The sequence below is a fragment of the Eublepharis macularius genome, chromosome 18, assembly GCF_028583425.1.
Source record: "Eublepharis macularius isolate TG4126 chromosome 18, MPM_Emac_v1.0, whole genome shotgun sequence".
NCBI lineage: Eukaryota > Metazoa > Chordata > Lepidosauria > Squamata > Eublepharidae > Eublepharis > Eublepharis macularius.
This window is the reverse complement of record NC_072807.1, coordinates 37,880,821-37,900,680: the sequence shown is the minus strand read 5'-3', so window position 1 is coordinate 37,900,680 and position 19,860 is coordinate 37,880,821. Positions and strand designations below refer to the sequence as shown.

Sequence of the window (19,860 nt, the reverse complement as noted above, 5' to 3'; positions counted from 1 at the left end):
ACCTCTGCCATAAAACTCACTGGATGTCTTTGAGCCGGTCACTCTGTCAGCATAACCTACTCACAGGGTTGATGTGAGGGTCAAACAGGGAAAGGGAGACCCCTGTAGCCATTCTGAGTTTCTTGGTGGGATAAAATGTATTAGGTGCTTCGGATTTATATGACACTTTGTATAGTATGATCGTTGTATCTGTGTGTGTGTGACGTGCTGTCATGTCACCTTTGACCTAAGGCGACCCTATGAATGAGACACCTCCAAAAGGTCCTATCATTAACAGACTTGCTCAGATCCTGCAAACTGGAGGACGTGGCTTCTTTTATTGAGTCAAGCCATCTCGTTTTACGTCTTCCCCTTTTCCTACTGCCTTCCACTTTTCATAGCATTATTGACTTTCCCAGAGAATCTTGTGATCATGTGATCATTACAACAGCCTTCTAAGGTAGGCCAGTAATATTGCCCATATACTGCTGGTGGGAAGCAGAGACTGCTTAGTAAATTCATGGCACGGTTTGCACCGGGAACTTCCGAGGTCACAACCCAGTCTTTTAGCCGCTGTGCTAAGCTACCTCCCTGACAAATGTCAACTTGACTGTTGTGACTTCCCCTAGAGGCCCATGGGAATTGTAGTTTGATGAAGGGGGCATTCACCATTAGAGCGACCGAGTCCCCTTCTGGAATCTCCCAGGGAAAAGGAATGATTAGCAGATCCATTAACATCTGTAGCTTTTAGGCATTATCCACATCCATTTTCTAACAATCCTATTCCATGTTTGCATTCCAGTTCTGTGGCCCACAATTATGTGAACCAAATGCTCTTTAAATATTTGCTGCCGAGGTTAGGCCATCCTCTTTGCGATTAGGTAGGCATTTGTGAGCGAGAGAGTCTGTTAAGGGACGCCGGCGCTTGCAGGGATGCCTTTTCTTGCTCTCCTGCTGTTCTGCCTGGGAGAGAAATAATTGCTTGCCTCTGGCTTCAGTTCCAGGACCTTGTGAACCCGAAGACCTCATAGACGGCATCATCTTTGCAGCCAATTACCTGGGCTCCACTCAACTGCTTTCTGAGCGTAACCCTTCCAAAAACATCCGCATGATGCAAGCGCAGGAAGCGGTGAGCCGTGTCAAGGTAGGCAGCGTTTTCGATCTGCAGGAGGGAACTTCGGGGTCCCGCGAGAGCTGAACTCCAAAGAGCCGGAGACACCTGCTGCTCCGTCTTCACAGTTGCAGCCAAGCTGTTGTTCTTCTCAGGCGCTCGTATTAATTGTTTTATTTTCTACCACGTGCCCGCGTGTAGAGGAACAAAATATCAGTCGCTGTCGGGGTCTTTTGAAACATCTTAAAATCAACTCATACTCAGCGTAGCTGGTGGATTCAGAGAAGAGGAACCATCCTCTTTTAAAAGACAAGGAAGGCATTGATTATTTAAAAATTTCATTCCACTTTTCAAAGAATCTCTCCCCAAGTGGTTTGCAGTATACACAATGCCGATGGAAGATACTCCACAGTCCAGTTTTGCAAACACCGATTCCTTTATGTTAGCAGAAGTGTGTGTGTGTGTGTGTGTTTTAATTTTGTGGAAGAGCTATATCCACTGACACAGGGACTACAGTTGCTGTGTAAGCTTGTGTTTGCACAACTGCACGAATAACGATGTGTTTATCCAGGGATATTTAATTGCAGTAAACAGTACTCACAGCTTTGCAATGTCTTGATTCGGGATCCCTCTGTGAATGGCATGGTGCTTAATCGGAGATGAACGCTGCCCGCGTTTCATTGGACCCATGCAAAGGAAAATAAGATGCAGGCTTATGAACTGAGGTTTGATTTTAAATATGATGCTTATGGAGGCAAAAACCCTCAGAAACATTCATCTGGGGGAACTTTGGCCTTGCACAGCATCTCGCTCGGAAGGTGTTTTACATGGGTGAGGTCTAATTTCAACGAGACGCCGTGCAAGTATGGACTCCTTTGGGTGAGCATTTTCGCCTCAGCCCATTTTTAAAGACAAGCTTCAAAGAGACAAGGCGTGGGGGGCTGGGAAAAAAGAGGAAGGAGGAGCAGAATCGCTCGCAGGCCTTCGCATCCAGTCTGAGCTGGACAGAATCTCTGTCTGTTGCCCTCATTTTCATCCTGCCCTATCATTTAATCCTCACAACACAAGACGACATCCTTTATAGGCTTGCAGTCCTACGGAAACTTGGAGGTAACCCTGCCTTAAGGCACATTAATCTTTTAGCTGTGACTGTGTATCATCGCAGAAGACAGACTGTTGGGGATGGCAAGGAAGCCATTTTGCCATTCTGCACAACCCCTGATCATCTTCCCACAAGCTCCGAGGTTCCCCAAAACAAAGCGGTTGGGGTTTTTTTTTAAGAAAACTGTTGACTTATTGATGCAAGCTCTAACCAGCATCAACACAAGTGGTTTTTAAAAAAAATCTGTTTGAGAAAATGCCAGTGGTCTTCAGCTGTCTACAATGCATAATGTCAGTCCTTGGCAGTTAGATCCCCAAGTCCCTCACAGCAAGCACTCAGGTGCATTGGTTGAAGTAACTTTTATTAGAGATCCCTACAGATCAAGATGTTCACACAAAGGTAGCAATTGGCAGAAGTGACTATTTTTTAAAAAGGCACTACTAATTATAGGGAAACTTCCCGCCCTTTGGGTCCATTGACATTCCGGCACGAAACCCCCAAAGAGTTACATGGGAACTGATTAGTTTAGACTAGACAGAGTACAAAGTGAAATCATCTCGGTCTCTGAGAAAAGATACACGGCTCGCAGCCTGCCGCTTGCTTCCAAGGACACTTGCTGTAAAAATGAAGGTTAATACTTTCAGCAGATAACAGCCAACCCGCCACTGGGGGCAGTGTACAGCTAATTGTAGCAGTTTACACATTCTCAGATGAACAATACAGAATACAACTTTAGCAAGCATTCATCATGATCAGCAAAACCCCCAAAACACATTCATGGCAGGTATGCAGGCAGGCACACATGACATATAACTGCAAGTTTCTGCAGCGGTGGAACATGAGAAGGGGACTGCGGAAATGCCTTTTCCCTTGCTGCTGGAAAGCCTCCCCAAAATGTTCTTGATCTAAGAGCCTTTAGCAGGGACTGCCAAAATGTTGTTGCCATTTCTACTGCAAACACTCAGTTGAGAATCTTGCTATGGGGTAAAATGCTTGTGGTTGATAGTTCAACGTATGTAGTAGCACTAAAATTCAAAGATGCTTAATGCAGCGACAGACACATGATTACCAAAAGTGTCCCCAGAGGTGATTATTGATCTCCTAGAACAGATAGTCCATTATTGCCTGGCTACTAAAGTGGTTTACCCCGGCCTGAATACCCGAGGCAAGCCCGATCTTGTCAGATCTCAGAAGTTAATCAGGGTTGGCCTTGGTGAGTAATTGGGTACGAGACCTCCAAAGAAGACCAGAGTTGCAGAGGCAGGCAATGGCAAACCACCTCTGAGAGTCTCTTGCCATGAAAACCTCACCTGGGGTTGCTATAAGTCAGCTATGACTTATTTATTTTATTTATTTTATTTATTTTATTCGATTTATACCCCGCCCTCCCCACTCACCACCACCACTAAGGTAGTTTAGTGTGAGTAGCCATCTCTTGCTACAGATGTGGATATTTTCATTCCAAGCGAGCTTTAACAAACATGACAATAATATGAACACAATCACTTGCATAGGAGACTTGGATCATAAAGCAGGCATCTCTTTGCACAAGTCCATCCTGCTAGATTTCATCAGTAAAGGGAACACTTAACATTTCCACCGTTTCGGGCCCTTTAGATAAAACATAAATGCTCCTTAGCTGTATTTGCAGTGACTGATGTTTGGTAGCTGGCAGAATATTCGACCATAGAAACACATTGACTGCGGTTTCATTCTGGGTAATACAAGAGGTTTGGCATGAAGATGGTTTAGGCACCTCTTGGAATCTCTTGGCAGGCCGCAAACGAGCGCCGACTGTGTCATGACAAAGTACCATTTAACTGGCATTGATGTTGCACGGTCAGGTGTACTTCGTAGGCGGTCTGTAAAAAAAAATATACACCTGCCAGCTATTTATATTTTTAATAGCTGCTTGAAGGTGTGCAGGGTTAGTTATTGGAAGGGGGCGGAGAATGCACAATTTTGATTTTGCTGGAGCGAGTCGAATTTGGATTTCTTTCTAATCCCACTCTTTCTAGCTTGCAAGAAACATCAGTTTTCTGAATTAATTACAGTCCAGCTTTCTCTGGAGGGTTTCTTGGAACCGTGTGCTTCTTGTGACTCCAGGATAGCTTTTATGTGCAGATCATGCCATAGAATAACCCTGTATGTGAAACATGAAAAATGGTGTGCCTGTATTATGTTGCTTGTGAAAAGGGGACAGGAGGAAATTCTCTCTAGAGCAGAGAGGGGAAGGAAGCGAGAAACAGCGTCAGGTCCTGAGGTCGGCTTCCAGTTTGCAATCTGTGGCATGCTGGGGGCCACCTGTAAGTTTGCACCTTATCTACAGTGTACTGGTTTGTGCTGGTCTTGAAAGCTGCTGCTAAGTTGGTGCAAGAACATCTGGATGTGTGTTCAGCATGGGAGCGGGGATTTTATTTGGAGCGAAGGGGGGGCAACCACGAAAGCTTTCTAGGTTATCTTCAAGTTCATTGCTTGCCCTTGCAAGAAACATGTGGAAGGAGGAGGAGGAGGAGGGTAACTATGTAACGATGTGGGTCAACTGTACGGCATTTATCTTGGGTCTTGGATTTTGCATTCAGTTGCATTCCCTTTGCAAAACAACGGTGGCCGTGCAGAGGCCGTAGCTGAGTAGTGAAGCTCGTGATCTGGACACGGCAGGGCAGATTCCGTGGAAAGGCCGTGCCACCAGTAGGATGGGACAAGGTGAATGAGGTGAACCCACAGCCTGATCTGGCAGCAGTTTAGCTTGATCCGTTTCTGTGGGCAGGACGCTCCTGAATTTTGCAAAGGCAGTTTCTTTGAATGTTTGGACTGCTGCCTTAGTCTCTTCTTCCAGGGGTCTTCCACATTTTGCAAGGGCCGAGCTTCGTGGCTAGCGGCAAATCAGGGCCTGAGAATTCAGATCCCCACCAAAGAGCAGCCAAGTAACAATTTGCAGTGGAGCCAAACTCCAGTAGGGAGGCTGTGAATGATCCCATCTCCTGCCCCGCACTTTTGTCCGGCAGCTTTTATTGATTTGACTGCTTTTTGACTTAATTCTGCAGACAAAAATCTGGGAATCTTGACGGGGGGGGGGGGGGAAGCAGTTAGAGGGAGGAGACTGTGAAGGAAAAACGGCGAGGGGAGGGTTATGCACCCCTTTTTGCCTGCTATGTTTTCCCCCATTCCCTGTTTGCTTTGCGGCCCAATGTATAGTCCATCTCTAAAATGACTTGTTTTTAATTAGCTTGTTTTCGGATTCCTAATGTCCAGAGAGAAAGAGAAAGCTGTTCTTTTGCACGACCTTTTGCATTCTTTTATTCAAGTGGTAGAGATTTCCCCTAGAGACTGTGTGACGTATCCTGTGAAAATGTTTTACATGCTGATGTTTGGGGAGCATCCTGCTGTGAGCTTCATGTAAAACATGAGCAACTCGTGGTCTAACTGGTCTTGGGAAAACTTGTCCAGAATCCTTTCTGTGTGTCCGTCACCCAATGCTACAGCCGGACTCTTATGAGGAGATTAAAAGACATTCATGGACTGTCAGTGGCTGTTTGCCGTGACGACGAAGTGGAGCCTCCATGTTCAGAGGCAGTATCCCAATTTTGGATGGCCACGGGGAGGCATCTGACATGGCAGGACCTCGTCGTGTTCACCCTTTTTTGCCAACCGCCAGTGTGAGAATCTGGATGGAGTCCGTGTCCAAAGGTTTCCTTGACTTCACATGCTGTCTTTTCTCTTTCTCCCCCTTCCCTTTCTTTTGTGCATTTGTTTGTCTGTTTTTCCTTTAAAAAAAAATACGCTACTTCCCAGAGGATGCAAAAGGCAGCTAAAATCAAGAAAAAAGCGGTGTGTAGACTTTTTCTTGACTGCTCATGTCTGTTTGGGGTTTTTTTGTTGGATTGCCGTCGTCTTTGTCTTGGAGTGTCGTGACTTTCATTGTGGATCGCTGTGAAGCTGTGATTTTGGTTTCCATTTGTATGTCTGGATGGCTTCTCTGCTGGGTTGCCCTTCACTTACGGGATCTCTCTGTGTCTTGCCAAGCCCAGTAAAACATAATATATTCCTCTTGCAAGTGTGTCTTCCTGTCTTAATGTCCATGATTCGTTGTAGAGGAGAACCGGAGGCAGTGGTGTGTTGAGACCCATTCGGGACACCCTGTCTGGTGATGTTTGGACGGTAACATGGCTGTCAAGCCCCTGGCGCTCTCCTTCCAGGCGGGCAAATGAGATGCACTTTTTGTTTTGCATGTGGGAGACAGTCTGCGGTGTATTGAGTTCCAGGGTATAAGTACTCCTCCTTGCCCAAGCTTTAAAAGATTTCATTCTATCGAAACTCAGCGATCCAATGGGTAATGAATTGTGGCTTTGACTGCAGTGCTCAAATAACTTACTCTAGAGTATACATATTGGGGTCACTAGTATCAGGGCTGGCCCGAAGCATTTCGCAACCTCAACAAGATGCACCAGACAGTCCCGAGACCCCTGGCGACATTGCAGAAGAGAACATGGGAGCATCACTCTAGCAGTTTGACCAATGAAAGCGTGCTGGGGTTTGATGGCAAATAGCCGGGGTGTCCCAGCCTGCCCCTCTGCGCTTAGTCATTCATCTCCATCCGTTACAAATTGAACTCTTCAAGAAATGAATTGCTGTGTTTTCAATTTAACCAGCTCAGTCGTGTTTACAAGTTACAATGCCACTTATTTTAGCACTTTGCACGCCCCCCGCCACTGTCCCCCTTTTTGAAATGGCAGGGACTTCAGTGGAAAATAAGCACAATATCGAAGACAGGATTGTCTGAATGCAGCGTTGAGAGGTCTGTGCGATGGAAGCCGCCTAGTTTGAGCACCCAGGCGCACCTCGGAGAAGGGCCCGTTGACACCTCTTTTGCAGTGGATGGCTTCTGCGATGGCAAGGGATACAAATGAAGTGGAGGGACGGAGGCAATAAGCCACTAATTCCCAAACCTTTTTGCCCCTGAGAGAGAGAGACAGAGAGAGGTGAAATACTGCAGGGCATTTTTGCGCCCTGCGTCTTGGAGCCTATTGGCTGCTACTCTGGCCTTGTCTCTATCCACTGGGCCAGCATGCCCCGATCGTGCATCTGCAGAGAGCAGGTTGGCTCCTCTTAAGCGCTCCCAAAAAAGGAAGGAGATGGAAGTATGCCTACCATTTTTTAATTAAGGGGGCAATTGCCCCACCCAGCGACTCCAAATCTGGAGAGTGTAATAAGAGAACTTGGCTGCTGTGGCCCAAAACAGCCCGTGCCATTGACATTCTCTTTGTTGGTTGGCCTTAAAAAGCAGCTAGGTGGGGGGAGGTACAGGGGATCAAAGCTACGGTGCTGAGTAAAGGAGGAGCAAAGATGACCCCTTCCTGTGCCTTCCCCTGGTTTGAAAACTCCCCACACGTACCGGCTTTTAGTCTTGGTTGTATACAAAAACTAGCACAATACAAGTTACCTGTTATTGTTTTCCCTTTCCTGGGGCTTAAAGCAACCCATGGAGGCGAGTTTCAATTGAGGAAAGGATGGGGCAGTTAACTCTCACTTCCCCAGTAAGCCCTTCCCCTGCAGGGTCTCGAAAACCATGTCGAGATGCCCATCACAGAAGTCCGTAGTCAGTTCTATGGACTAAGTACTGAAAAATCTGTGCATAGTTTCTGTGGCCAGGAGAGGCTCGTGTCGTGTTCTCTGGCTGCCTCCATGATCGTGGACACGAGCAAAGAGAAGCCCTGATTTAGGAAATCATCGGACAACCGCGGTCCTGCGTGCTCTTTACTCTGGGACACAGGTTTTCGTTTTCTTTTTTTTGCATGCCTTTTGGAACGGGACTGTTTGGAATAGCCGTTCCGTGTAGCCTGTCCCTTTCTGCAGTGTGGCAGTCGTACATCTTCGTGGTGCTTGACGTAACTCGTTGTTTCCCAAGCAGAGACTGAAGTTTTCTCCCTGTTGACTTTTTTAGAGCTCCGAGGGGGATTCCCAGGCGCTGACGGAAGTGGATCTCTTCATCTCTACCCAGAGGATTAAAGTTCTTAACGCCGATACGCAGGTGAGTGTGGAACCACAATGCGGCAGAGTGGCCACTTACATTTGTCTGCGTCTGCTTCCTGCCTTTCTCCCGTGTTGTGGAACTCAAGGCGGAGGGTTCCCGTTTCCAGGAGGTCTCCCACTCGAGACCCTGGGCTCCGCTCCTTCTGCGAGGCCCACAGGACTGAAGGCACAGACTGCTTTTGCTCCCGGCCATCGTTCCACCCAGCAGATAAACTCATGTAGTCACCTTGTAAGGTAGGCCTGAATAATCCCCATATTGCTGCCAGGGTGCTATCTGTTTAAGCCAAGCCAGCCTACGTGATTCCTCCATTTTGTTCTCATAGCAACCCTCAGAGGTCACTTAGGCCAAGAGGGAGTGACTGGCCCAAGGTAAAGTTTCATAGCCGAGTGGGGATTAAAACCCAGCTCCCCCGGGGGTGTGGGGGTGTGCGTGGGTGTGTGTGTTGGAGCTGCTATTGCTACAGGCTGCCTTGGGTGAATGTTAGATTATGGGATGGCCTTGCCCTCATGCCTGTTGGGTTAGGGTTAGGTGACCATCAGTTACACCATTTGAAGAAGGGGTGAGGAACAGGTGGAAACTTCTCTGTGCCAGTAGAGGCGAGACATTCTGTGGCGCCCTTTGTCAAGATCTCCCGTTTGAAGATATATAATGTGTCTGTAGCTGAAGAAGAGCTGAAGGAATCTCCAATCAGGGAGGCTTTTAGTGTGGCCAATTTGAGAAGAATCCTTAAATTCAAAAGTGTTGATGTGAGTTAATTTCCCAGCAGCTTTCGCAGGGTGTTGCAGGGTAGGAATGGCTCATTTTTTAAGCGCCAGTGTAGCTTGGTGGCTGGAATATTAGACTGGGCTCAGAGACTCAGGTTCTGCCAAGAATCTTGCTGGGTGACCTGAGACAGGTTGGTTGTAAGGATAAAATGAGGAAGAAAGAGCCGCGTGTGCTTCTGTGAGCTCCGTGGGCAGAATAAAAATGTACTAGATTGATAAGAAGAAAATAAATCAGATTTGATGAGTTAGCGGCGTCTCGAAGCTGCCTTCCTCACTGGCTGCAGCTCTTTCCAGCCTGCATTGCTTTTCGGAGGCTGTAGCGTTGCTTTCGATTGCCCGGGGTGCATTATCGGTGCTTAATAAATAACAGACGGTAACAGGAACTGCAGGCCACTGAAGCAAAGGCATTTCATAGCTGCATTTCACTGCTGGGTGTAAATGATATGATAAAACTCAGTTTGGGGAGGGGGACCAGAATCGGTTCCTGGGTGGGTGAGCAGCTCTAGCCAGCAGCAGGATTTAAGAGGGCAGAGATGGAAATAAACGAATGAATTTGTTTCCCCGTGGTGACCAGTTGCTGGACTTTTTCTGCACACGTTCTGCTGCTTCCAGCCCTTCCCCCATGTAAGTTGAAGGCACCAGTTTGGCCCAAGCCAGTGGGGATCAATACAGCCCCGTTTTGTGACCTGTTGTCCCCTTGAATTCAACTCTCAAATCTCTCTCCTTCCTAATTGTGCACAAACTTCAGCAGTTTTGATTTCTTTTGGGCCATATTGTGGTGAAATGGCTTGATCCTGCTCAGTGGCAACCTATGATATTTTTTAACCTCGCACAATGGAATGCGGATGCCCAAGTGTAGCTTTCTGTGGGCTTAACAACGGCAGATTGGAAGGTTTTTGAAAGGGCTGCATTCAGCCTCGTTAGATTCCCATTTGATTAACATGAACTGTAATGCCAGAGGTGTCTTGTAGTTTTTTAAAAAAGCATCTCTAACAATGTCTTTTGTATACACCTGTTGTAGCGTCGTTATGCTGTAGACGATGCATTTATATGGCTGTACTGCATAACTTTACCCTGACCTGAATGGCCCAGCCTAGCTCGATCTGAAGCTAAGCAGGATCAGCTCCTCTTAGTACTTGGGCGGGAGATGACCGAGGGAGTCTAGGATTGCTACCCAGAGGCAGCAGTGGCAAACCACCTCTGATCTCCTCTTGCCTTGAAAACCCTATGAGGTTGCCCTAAGTCTGTGGCGAATTGACGGCACCTTACACACGCACCATAACATTGTTTGAGAGCACCCCTAAATTTGTGTGACCCTCTGCAGTAACTGATGAAATATTCAACACACTCGTTTGAACCCACAGTGAGTGAGTGAGTGAGTGAGTGTGAGTGTAGGGGGTTTCTGGATTGTGTACCTTCAGGCTGCTGATGGGAAGTTGCTTCGAATTTGGACGGGGATGTGTGCAAGGTGTATGCTCTACCTCTGAGCCGTAGTCTTCCCCCCCCCCCCATGATTGTTTTTAAGTAGAAGGTTCCTTTAGCATTTAACAGAGATTGCAGCAAGATTCAAACCGGCAGCCACAATCATACCGTTGTAGAAAAGAGCTTCCCATATGCCCCCAATGCTGCTTCCAAGGCAGAAGAAATGCAGGGGGGAATTGCTATAACACAAGCGGTTTTGACATTCATGTAATAGGAGGAAAAAACCAATTTAATCCTGGTGTATGCAAACACCTAAGATGATTGTTCACTATGGGACCATCTTGTCTGGGACACTCAAAACTTACAGTTTGAATGGACCAAGTTGCGTGCTTTCCGCCTCCCAGGTGAAAGGAATTTTGCAACATCTAACAAGGATTCTGTTTCATTCAGAACTGTTGGGCTTATGAAAACACTTGGAGCATCATGGGGAGAAGGGTGGGATTAAAATGGACTAAGTACATAATCGAGGTTGTTGGGTTGTCAAACCTCCCCAAAAGAGTCAATTTTGGGGGAGGGGGGTTAAAATTTAAGATATATCTGTCATTGAGGGAAGCTGAAAGGAAGCCCTTCTCAAGTGATGGTGGGTGATCGCTTGGCTTCTCCCTAGGAAACCATGATGGACCATGCGCTGCGCACGATCTCCTACATCGCTGACATTGGCAACATCGTCGTATTGATGGCAAGACGCCGAATGCCCCGCTCGGCTTCGCAGGACTGTATTGAAACCACCCCCGGAGCGCAAGAAGGAAAGAAACAGTACAAGATGATATGCCACGTCTTCGAATCGGAGGATGTAAGCAAACCGCATGGGGAGGAAGGCTGTGCACGATGGCCATTCTAGCTAAGTTTATCCTTTCAAAGGGTAACTCTTAGTAAAAAATTCTGTTCTTGATTGGAATTCCTTCCCCCTTCCCCTCTCTGTCCATGTGCCACATGCATCTATTACTCATTAAGGTACTCCAAAACCCTCTCTTGGTATATAGAAGTGACCTAGAGATGTGAACTTGCTCCTTTAAAAAAAGTGACCTTGGGAACAGAGTCCCCTGTGCATTGCTAAGCCATACCTGGGATGCTACATTAGGGGGAAGCCTGGTTCACCCTGGGGGCAAATAATAACTGCTGTGGCGTTCTGCGGGGTAAAGGGCACTCTCCTTCCAACGGTTGTTTTTCCTTCCACAGGCCCAGCTGATTGCTCAGTCTATCGGCCAGGCGTTCAGCGTGGCCTATCAGGAGTTCCTCCGAGCCAACGGGATCAACCCCGAGGACCTGAGTCAGAAAGAATACAGTGACATCATCAGTACCCAAGAGATGTATAATGACGACCTCATCCATTTCTCCAACTCGGAGAACTGCAAAGAGGTGACTTTTTTTCTCTGCTGGAAATTTTTTTTGTTGTTTAAAAAATTACTATTACGATTATAAAAATGCTTGTTGACGGGGGTAGGGGCGGGGGTGCACCATTTTCAGAACTCATTTGCAACCCTTGTTTTCAGTCCGATGCAGCAGTGGTATATAATTAGAACTTGGGGAGACCTTTGGAAGGGGGGTTGTTCTTCATTCATTTTGAATCTTGATCTTGGAAACCGGAGCTTTTTTAGGATGTCCCTCGACCTCATCGTTACATCTGTCTGAAAGAGGAGGTGTTCCAGAAACCAGCATACAGGGTAGGGCACCTGGGGCAGGTGTGTGCGCGTGTGCAAGAATCAGTGTAAAATGCAAACTGTATGTACCGTAGAGATGGCTGGCTTTATCTTTGGATCCATCGGCCCACGTCTGGCCTATGTAGGGCTGTTCCGATGGCACACTTAAGAAGTAGTGCAGGTTGCCTTGTGGAGTCCCCCCACACCTTGGTTCGTGCTGAGCCCCCCCCCCCCGATTCTTTAGGGCTTGGCTTGATACTTAAAGGATTCCTGTCTGTTTATGGTACAGAGGGTTCTATATTTATCACAGTGCTGTAGCCTGAATCCGGTGCCAAGAAGCAGTCTATTCGTTTTTATCCTATCCGTCGTCCAAGGTGGCATACGTGGTCCTGCTGTTTTGTCCTCACAACAACCCTGTAAGGCTGGGAAAGGGTGATTGGACCAAGGTCATGGCTAACCAGGGATCAGAAAGTAGACTCCTCCAAGTCTGAATCTGACAGTTGTGGCTTTTGAGAAATGCAGTGGCATGTTTAAATAGTGCCAGCGGTCCTCACTCGTAGGATATGTTCAGCCATATTTACTCTTGCTTTTTAGGAAAAGGGTGGTGGTTTGGCATAGTGTAGCTCGATCACATTTAAGCTCAGAAGCTAAGCAGGGTCAGTACTTGAATGGGAAACCAGCAAGGAAGACCGCAGAGAAAGGCGCTGACCAACCACCCCTGCGCCTCACTTGCCTTGAAAACCCCTTGGTGGGGCCGCCATATGTTGGTTGTGACTTAACGCCACACACATACATTGTTGTGGAAAAGTGGCAAGGAGCCCTTCGGGGTAGTGAGTCCCCCTCCTCGTCAGTGGAAACCTAATTCAGCCACCCCTATGATTCCTGAGCAAACGTTGATTTATACATGTTCTGCACTTCCATAAGGACTAGTAACTTGCTGTGTTTGTTTTAGCAAAGATTTTCTAGGGGCCAAATTCTGCATGAAACGCCACAACTTGGTGCTTTTCCTATGATCCCTGAGAACCTCAGCAGCCCACAATGTAGTTTGTAGGGGTCCCAAGCAGGGAATACCAGCCGAAGTCCCTCCCCTCACCCCTTGAAGCATGAGAGCAAAGGGAATAAGCATTGTTGTTCGTTTTTGTGCTCTCGATTTGAAAATCTAGCAGCAAGACTGCTGGGAATGGCAGGTATTTAATAATTGGGGAAAGTCGTATTGGAGGTGAAAACTCTCTAAATGAGAAGGAAATGTCATAAATGTAGCTTGGAGACAAGCGATTTTATCTTGGCAGCTGTTTGGGGTGAGCACAAGCTGAGCATTTAGAGGTGAAATGCAGCCAAGGTGAAAGGAAGGGAAGCTGGAAAATCAACAAGCCAAGTGGAAATTGGATTTTAAATCAACAGTGGAAAGCGTAAATAAATTGTAATCTACCGAGTCGCAGGGAGAGGAGGGGAAGAAAACACCCATCAATTGCATTCTAAACGCAGCTGTGGGTGTTGGTGAGTGTTGTTCTTGGACGTTGCGAGCATTATAGGCAAACAAATAAGCAGAGGCACACTTTGAAATTGTCAGTGGTGAAAATAGCAAAAGAAAAGGAAGGGAGTTAGATATCTTTCAGGAACTGGGGTCACCTTCATTTTCTGAAAAAAAGCCCGGCACAGGATACCAAGAGAAGCTTGGGTGTCCATTGGGGATATCTGAGGAAACCAACCACCGTGCTTTCTCTACATCGGCTACCTTTGACTCCCTTCAAGAGCGTGAAATGCATGCTTTTTTTTTTTTACTTTGCAGCTACAGATAGCAAAACAGAAGGGTGAGATCCTTGGCGTGGTGATTGTGGAGTCTGGCTGGGGGTCCATTTTACCCACGGTGATCTTGGCCAATATGATGAACGGGGGCCCTGCGGCACGGTCCGGGAAGCTCAGCATCGGGGACCAGATTATGTCCATCAATGGGACCAGTCTGGTCGGGCTTCCTCTGGCAACATGTCAAGGAATCATCAAGGTACCGCCACTCTTCGTTTTGCAAAGCTGATCCCTGAGCAGCTACGGGTCAGACTTCCTTGTATGCCTAGAGGATAACATAGTGATTTTCTTTAGCTAAATGGCCATAACAAACAATCAAATTGATGCAAGAGTTGATCACTCACATCAAAGTATCTTCCTTGCATTAATCCACAAAGGCCTTTGGAGAGCCCATAAAAGGGGCGCGTGTGTTTGAAATGTGAATCACTGTAAATGTAAGCAGCGGCTGCTACAAACTGTTCTGCCTCTGTTGGACTTGCTAACACCACGAATATTCACCAATGTGAATATTCACTTGCTAAAACAGGAAATGTTTTGCAGGGATTAAAGAATCAGACCCAAGTGAAGCTGAACATTGTCAGTTGCCCCCCGGTCACCACTGTCCTTATCAAGCGACCTGATTTGAAATACCAGCTGGGCTTCAGTGTACAGAACGGAATTGTAAGTTTCTCTGTCTTTTTCTTGTTTAGTGAGAGGACCAAACCTCCTTTTTCCCTCTAACACAGAATAGGGTGGAGGTACAACTGGGTTTGACCCGATTCTCATTTTGCATATTTATTCTGCGGTGACTGCCGAATTGCAACTGATAACGAAGCTCAAGGCAATGCAGCCACCTGGATTGAATCGAGACCTGGGCTTCCTGTCTCATTACCAGTGCTGATTTCTCCACACTCACCACCCCTCTGCATACCTCACCCTATTCAATCACGCCTGCTATTGTCATTCACCAGCTATTGTCATTTGGCATCTGTAATCACTCTACTCTCCTAGGTATAAGGGTAGATGGACTCACATTCTAGCTATATCTGAAGAAGTGAGCTGTGACTCACAACAGCTCATACCCTACCACAAATTTGGTTAGTCTTATAGGTGCAACTGGACTCTTCCTCTTTTCTACTGCTATGATGACTGCAACGTTCAGCTTGTGTGTATGAATGCAGCCATTGCAGGTAAAACACCAAGGATAAGATTTTCCCAACTTCGTCCCGAATTTCAAGTGCACTGCTTTTCGTCCTAGTATGTTTGCACTGTCAGCTCTTATCACCCAGGGTTGCCTGGAGGGGGGCATAGTTCTAGGAGCCCACGGAGCTGGGCAAGTGATATGATTTATTGACATGTGACTTGTGAGTTGAATCAGTCTGGTGGCGTGATCTGGGCCGAGAAGCACTCTCTGTCCGGGGACCCGTAATGCCTCTCTGCAGCTCCAAAGAAATGGGTTCCTTTGCTCTGGTTAGTCATCTGATTTAATACTCCCTTTTTGGTTTTGCAGCAATTCACTGCTAGGACACCCCACGGTTTGGAATGTGCCAGTTTGGCTGTCGTTTGGTACCCTCTAGTGGTTATTAGATGTCTTTGCAATTAGGCAGAAGTGGCTCTTTGGTGCCTGCTGATTGCTAGTCATGATACTGCCATCTTTATTTATTTACTTTATTTATTCCTTTCTCTCCAATGGGGACCCAAAGTGACTTGCATCATTCTCCGTGCCTCTATTTTATCTTGGCCTGGATCCAAAGGGTTGCTTAAGGGGCACCAAGGGGTTGTTTTTCATATTTTCCTTTGAACGCCAGATTCTCCCTACCATGGTGAACTTAGAGCAGAACCACAAGTGACAAAAGGCACAGATTGGACACTAGTCAGCTTCCCTCAAGGTTTGATGGGAAATGTAGGCATCCTAGTCTTGCAGCTTGGCTCTCCGACTGCTGCCCAACGGACTTTTCAGCTGTCACTTGTCCAACATTCTGCCATGCTGCCTACATTTCCCGCCAAAACTTGAGGGAAGCTGGCAAGTGTCCAACCTGTGCTTTTTGTCACGTGTGGTTCTGCTCTTAGTTTCAAAGTGTGCTTGCTATTCAGAGTGGGGCGGTGTAGCCCTTGGTTCTGAGATGAATCCAAAAATGCAGTTCGAAGGTGTAGACAGCCAATGGCTGCAGTGACTTACGGTGCTGCATTCGCTTCCAGCTTGTTTCCTGTTATAAAGCCATAACTGGCCTTGGCTCCTGGGCACTGGAGGGGCCTGATACTGTATGAAGCTGCCTGCTTGTGGAGATGATCCTCAGAGGGCCTCCCTGTTGTCCCCTCCCAGGTAGCACAGGATGGGGGAACAACCCAGGTTGGGGCCCTAGAATTGTCCTTGCCTCCTAGCAGTCTCTCTCCCTTGGGGGTGATCCGGCCCTTTTGTTACCAGCATTTCAGTGTAAATGTTTGGGGATGTTTGTCAGGCAGTTTTGGGCTGTTGTGACCTTTTTTGCTATTGCGGGGGCGGGGGTGTGTGTGTCTACACATCCATGATTTTATGGAAAATGTCAGCTTTGTGTTTACAGATGAAGTTTCTGAGCTCTGTAAGAAAATCTGTTGTTTGGGAAAGTGGGATAAAAATAATTTCAGTAAGTAATTAATAAACAGGGTAAGCAACTGCTGCTTGCAAAACGGGGCAAGGAGTCTTCCCTACCAGGGCTTCCTCCCCCCGCTTTTTAAACAGGCACATAGAATTTTACACCTTTATCCCCAGATCACCAGCCCAGCCTACAAAAAAAACCCCATGTACGTTTTAGCTTCTGCACCTTGACCCACCTGGGTCCCACTTTATGATCTAGAAAGCTCTCAAGCTTTCAAGAGGCAGCAAAACTACAGAATTTATTCAGGGTTGGTAGAACTTGCCGTACAGGCCTCTATTTCAAGGCTGCCTGCATTGGAGACAGAAAATTAGAGTTTAAGGGGATTGAATGTGGTTTGAGAGAGACTGCTGTTCTTTCCAAGTGTGCGTATAATTTTTTTCTTTGGTCCCACTGTGTCGGCTGTTAAGATTTTGCAAATGAAAACCTGCTAAATCTGTTTGTTTGCCAGAAGTGAACAATGGATGATTGGACACAAAATGAACAGTAATTCCTCCTTCAAACTTCTTTCAACTCCTCAGGCCAGAAATGTACACTGTGGGGGCCAGCCATTGATTTCAGTGCGACTCTGGTCATAAGAAACGTCCCCGGTTGAATTCTTTCATATGCCTGGCATTGTTTTTAAATTGATCACCTATCGGGGTGGATTCAACCGTCTTCCAAGGAGACTTCTTTCAGCCTATATAACTCTTCAAGGAAGGTGCCTTTGATTGGAGGAAGACCATAGTTGAGCCAGAAAAGGTGGAATATAAATATTTCAATAAATAAATAAATAAACTTTGCTCAGTAGAATGATTAGGATAGAGGTAGGATCTCACCCCCCCCCGCCCTGTAATTGCAAGCCCTTTTGCCACCCAAATCGAAGAAATCTGGAACCCAGAATCCCCCCCCCCCATCTTTTTCATTTGCACATCGCTGAATTTGGTGAGACACCCAACCTCGAAACCATGTGTGGCGTCTCTTGGTTAGCTTTAGAGTAAGAATTGCAAGCTGTCCTTTTCTCTCTAGCACTTGTGTCAGGCTTTTATATAAAACTTTTGCTGACTTTTGCTGACTGTAGGAAACAGCTTGGAGGGATAATGAAGCGCCAACGTGCAGCAAGCGGAGAAATCCTGTCTTCAGCGGACCCTTCTCCCCCTTCCCTTCTGTGACCATCCTGCCAGGTGGTGCTTAACTGAGGGATGCTAGAATTTATGAGCCATGGAAAATCATTTATGATGGCTTCATGGAACCTCTATGAGCAGAGGCAGTGTACCTCTGAATATCACTGCCTGGGAGTTGCCAATCAGGGGAAAGCTTTGAGCTTGAAGCCAAGCTTGTAGGGGGGTCTCTGGCTGTGGGAAACAGAATATGCTGGACTAGATGGGCCAGTGGTCTGATCTGGCAGGGCTAATGGCTTGTTCTGACAACTTGCTCAAAGGAGCAGCTACCAACCGTAAGGGGAAAGGCTCTTGTGATCGCTTGTAATGACTCTGTGTTGCCGTTTGCTTCAGTCCCTCTTGGGTAACCCAATTTTTCAGGGGTCAGTAGATGGTGCTCAGTATCCAACCATTCTTGTGTAACCGGAATTGGTCTCCTTGTGAGTAAGAGAATTTGTGGAGGAATTAGCAAGCAAGGAAGACAGCTATGCAAGAGGTCAGCAACTATGGGATCTTGTGCGCCAATGTCTACGAGGATCCCTTCCTCTAGAGAGCCCTTTCAATAAGTAGGCAGATATTCAATCAAAAAGGGTTTTTTATTTAAAATATTACAGATCAATTGCACACAAAACGCACAGCACACACACACACACAGAGCTAACTAGAAAAAAAACAGGGAGGAAAATTAGAGAGAGCTGCAGAGCTGGTTTTATAGTTACCAGGTGCAGAAGGTTGCGGGAGTCCAAGGGAGAGCAGCTTCAGTGACCGGTACTTCATGGCAAGAGGGAGAAGGGCTCAGACATGCCATCTGAGGGCATGTGGAGGGTCCAGAACACACACACACACTGAGCACATGGCAGGACAGTCAGAGATACTGTGAAACTTGCCCTGAGGCAGGACTGAGAGTCTCTGCCCTAAAACAGCGCCTTAATGGTTCTTCCCAGGGTGGGACAAAGGACTGGGAAACTGTCTCCAGGATGAGATAATGAACTAGGAAGGTTTGATTAGGTCTCCGTGGGAGGAACTATAGGTGTAAAAAGATTATTTGATGACCCACAATGGCTGGATGGGCGAGGCTATAATAGGGGAGTGGGTAAAGGGTAGAATTGGCAGGGTATGTGAATGGATCCATCCAAGTTCCTCTGGAGGCCTCCAGGGCATGGAGCTGAGAGCTAGTCTTACCTCACTGCTCACATTCCAGTACTTTCCCATCTCCTGCCTGGCCAGACAGCTTGTCTGTGTTTTAAACACATGAGCAGAAGGGCTTATGATACTGCCATATTCCTAAGCCTTAATATCGTGAGGGCAAGTATGACCACTTGCACGTGCATGAGTTTTCTCCATATTCCGCACCATCTATGCATCCCCGTCAACTCAGGGAAATGTCATTCCCAGAACTGCAGGACTCCCACAGATTAGGGCAGGGTTCACCTCCCCGTCTCTTACTCCAACACCTCAACCCTAAGAGGTTTGTAGGTCAGAAGGGGTTGCAGAAACACAGGAATGGGGGACAACTCAATACGCCTTCTGTTCATGGATGGCTGCGGAGAGGGCAATCCAACATACTATTCCTTTTTCCAATCCAACATACTATGCCAGTAAGCCAATTCGGTGTAGTGGGAGAACCAGTTTGGTGTAGTGGTTAAGAGCGGCAGGTTTGATTCCCCACTCCTCCGCTTGAATCCAGCTGGGTGATCTTGGGTCAGTCACAGCTCTCTCAGAGCTCTCTCAGCCCCACCCACCTCACAGGGTGATTCTTGTGAGGATAACAACAACACACTTTGTAAACCACTGAGTGGGCATTAAGCTGTCCTGAAGGGCAGTATATATTTACTGATTGATTTGATTTATATTCCACCCTCCCTGCACCAATATTGTTGTCGTTATTATTACAATTGTGCTGGGTTTCTGGTAGCTGCTGTCTGCCTTCTTTGGCTGTATATGCAGAGCTGAATTGTGCTAACTTTCCCTACAAGGGAAAAATGTCTTTTGTTGAATTGTGTCTGTCTTCTATACCATATAGTAGTTGTTTTTAAAGAAACATTGCAGGCATTGCTAAATATTTTTACTGAGACCGGGCTAACGACAACTCTGTGTATATCCAGAGAGTCAGGGCTTTTTTTCAGCAGGAACACGGTGGAACGGAGTTCCGGAACCTCTTGAAAATGGTCACATGGCTGGTGGCCCCGCCCCC

At 46.9% G+C, this 19,860-nt stretch overlaps 1 protein-coding gene across 1 annotated transcript in view; it reads left to right on the top strand.

The window, feature by feature from the left end:
• Positions 1 to 19,860, top strand: part of APBA2 (amyloid beta precursor protein binding family A member 2) — a 96,001-nt gene that overhangs the window by 73,618 nt on the left and 2,523 nt on the right. Inside the window, exons 5-10 of the mRNA XM_055002459.1 lie at positions 978 to 1,123; positions 8,137 to 8,223; positions 11,080 to 11,265; positions 11,652 to 11,831; positions 13,902 to 14,114; positions 14,456 to 14,575. Of these exons, the coding sequence (XP_054858434.1) occupies positions 978 to 1,123; positions 8,137 to 8,223; positions 11,080 to 11,265; positions 11,652 to 11,831; positions 13,902 to 14,114; positions 14,456 to 14,575 (932 nt within the window). The remainder of the gene's footprint in view (positions 1 to 977; positions 1,124 to 8,136; positions 8,224 to 11,079; positions 11,266 to 11,651; positions 11,832 to 13,901; positions 14,115 to 14,455; positions 14,576 to 19,860) is intronic.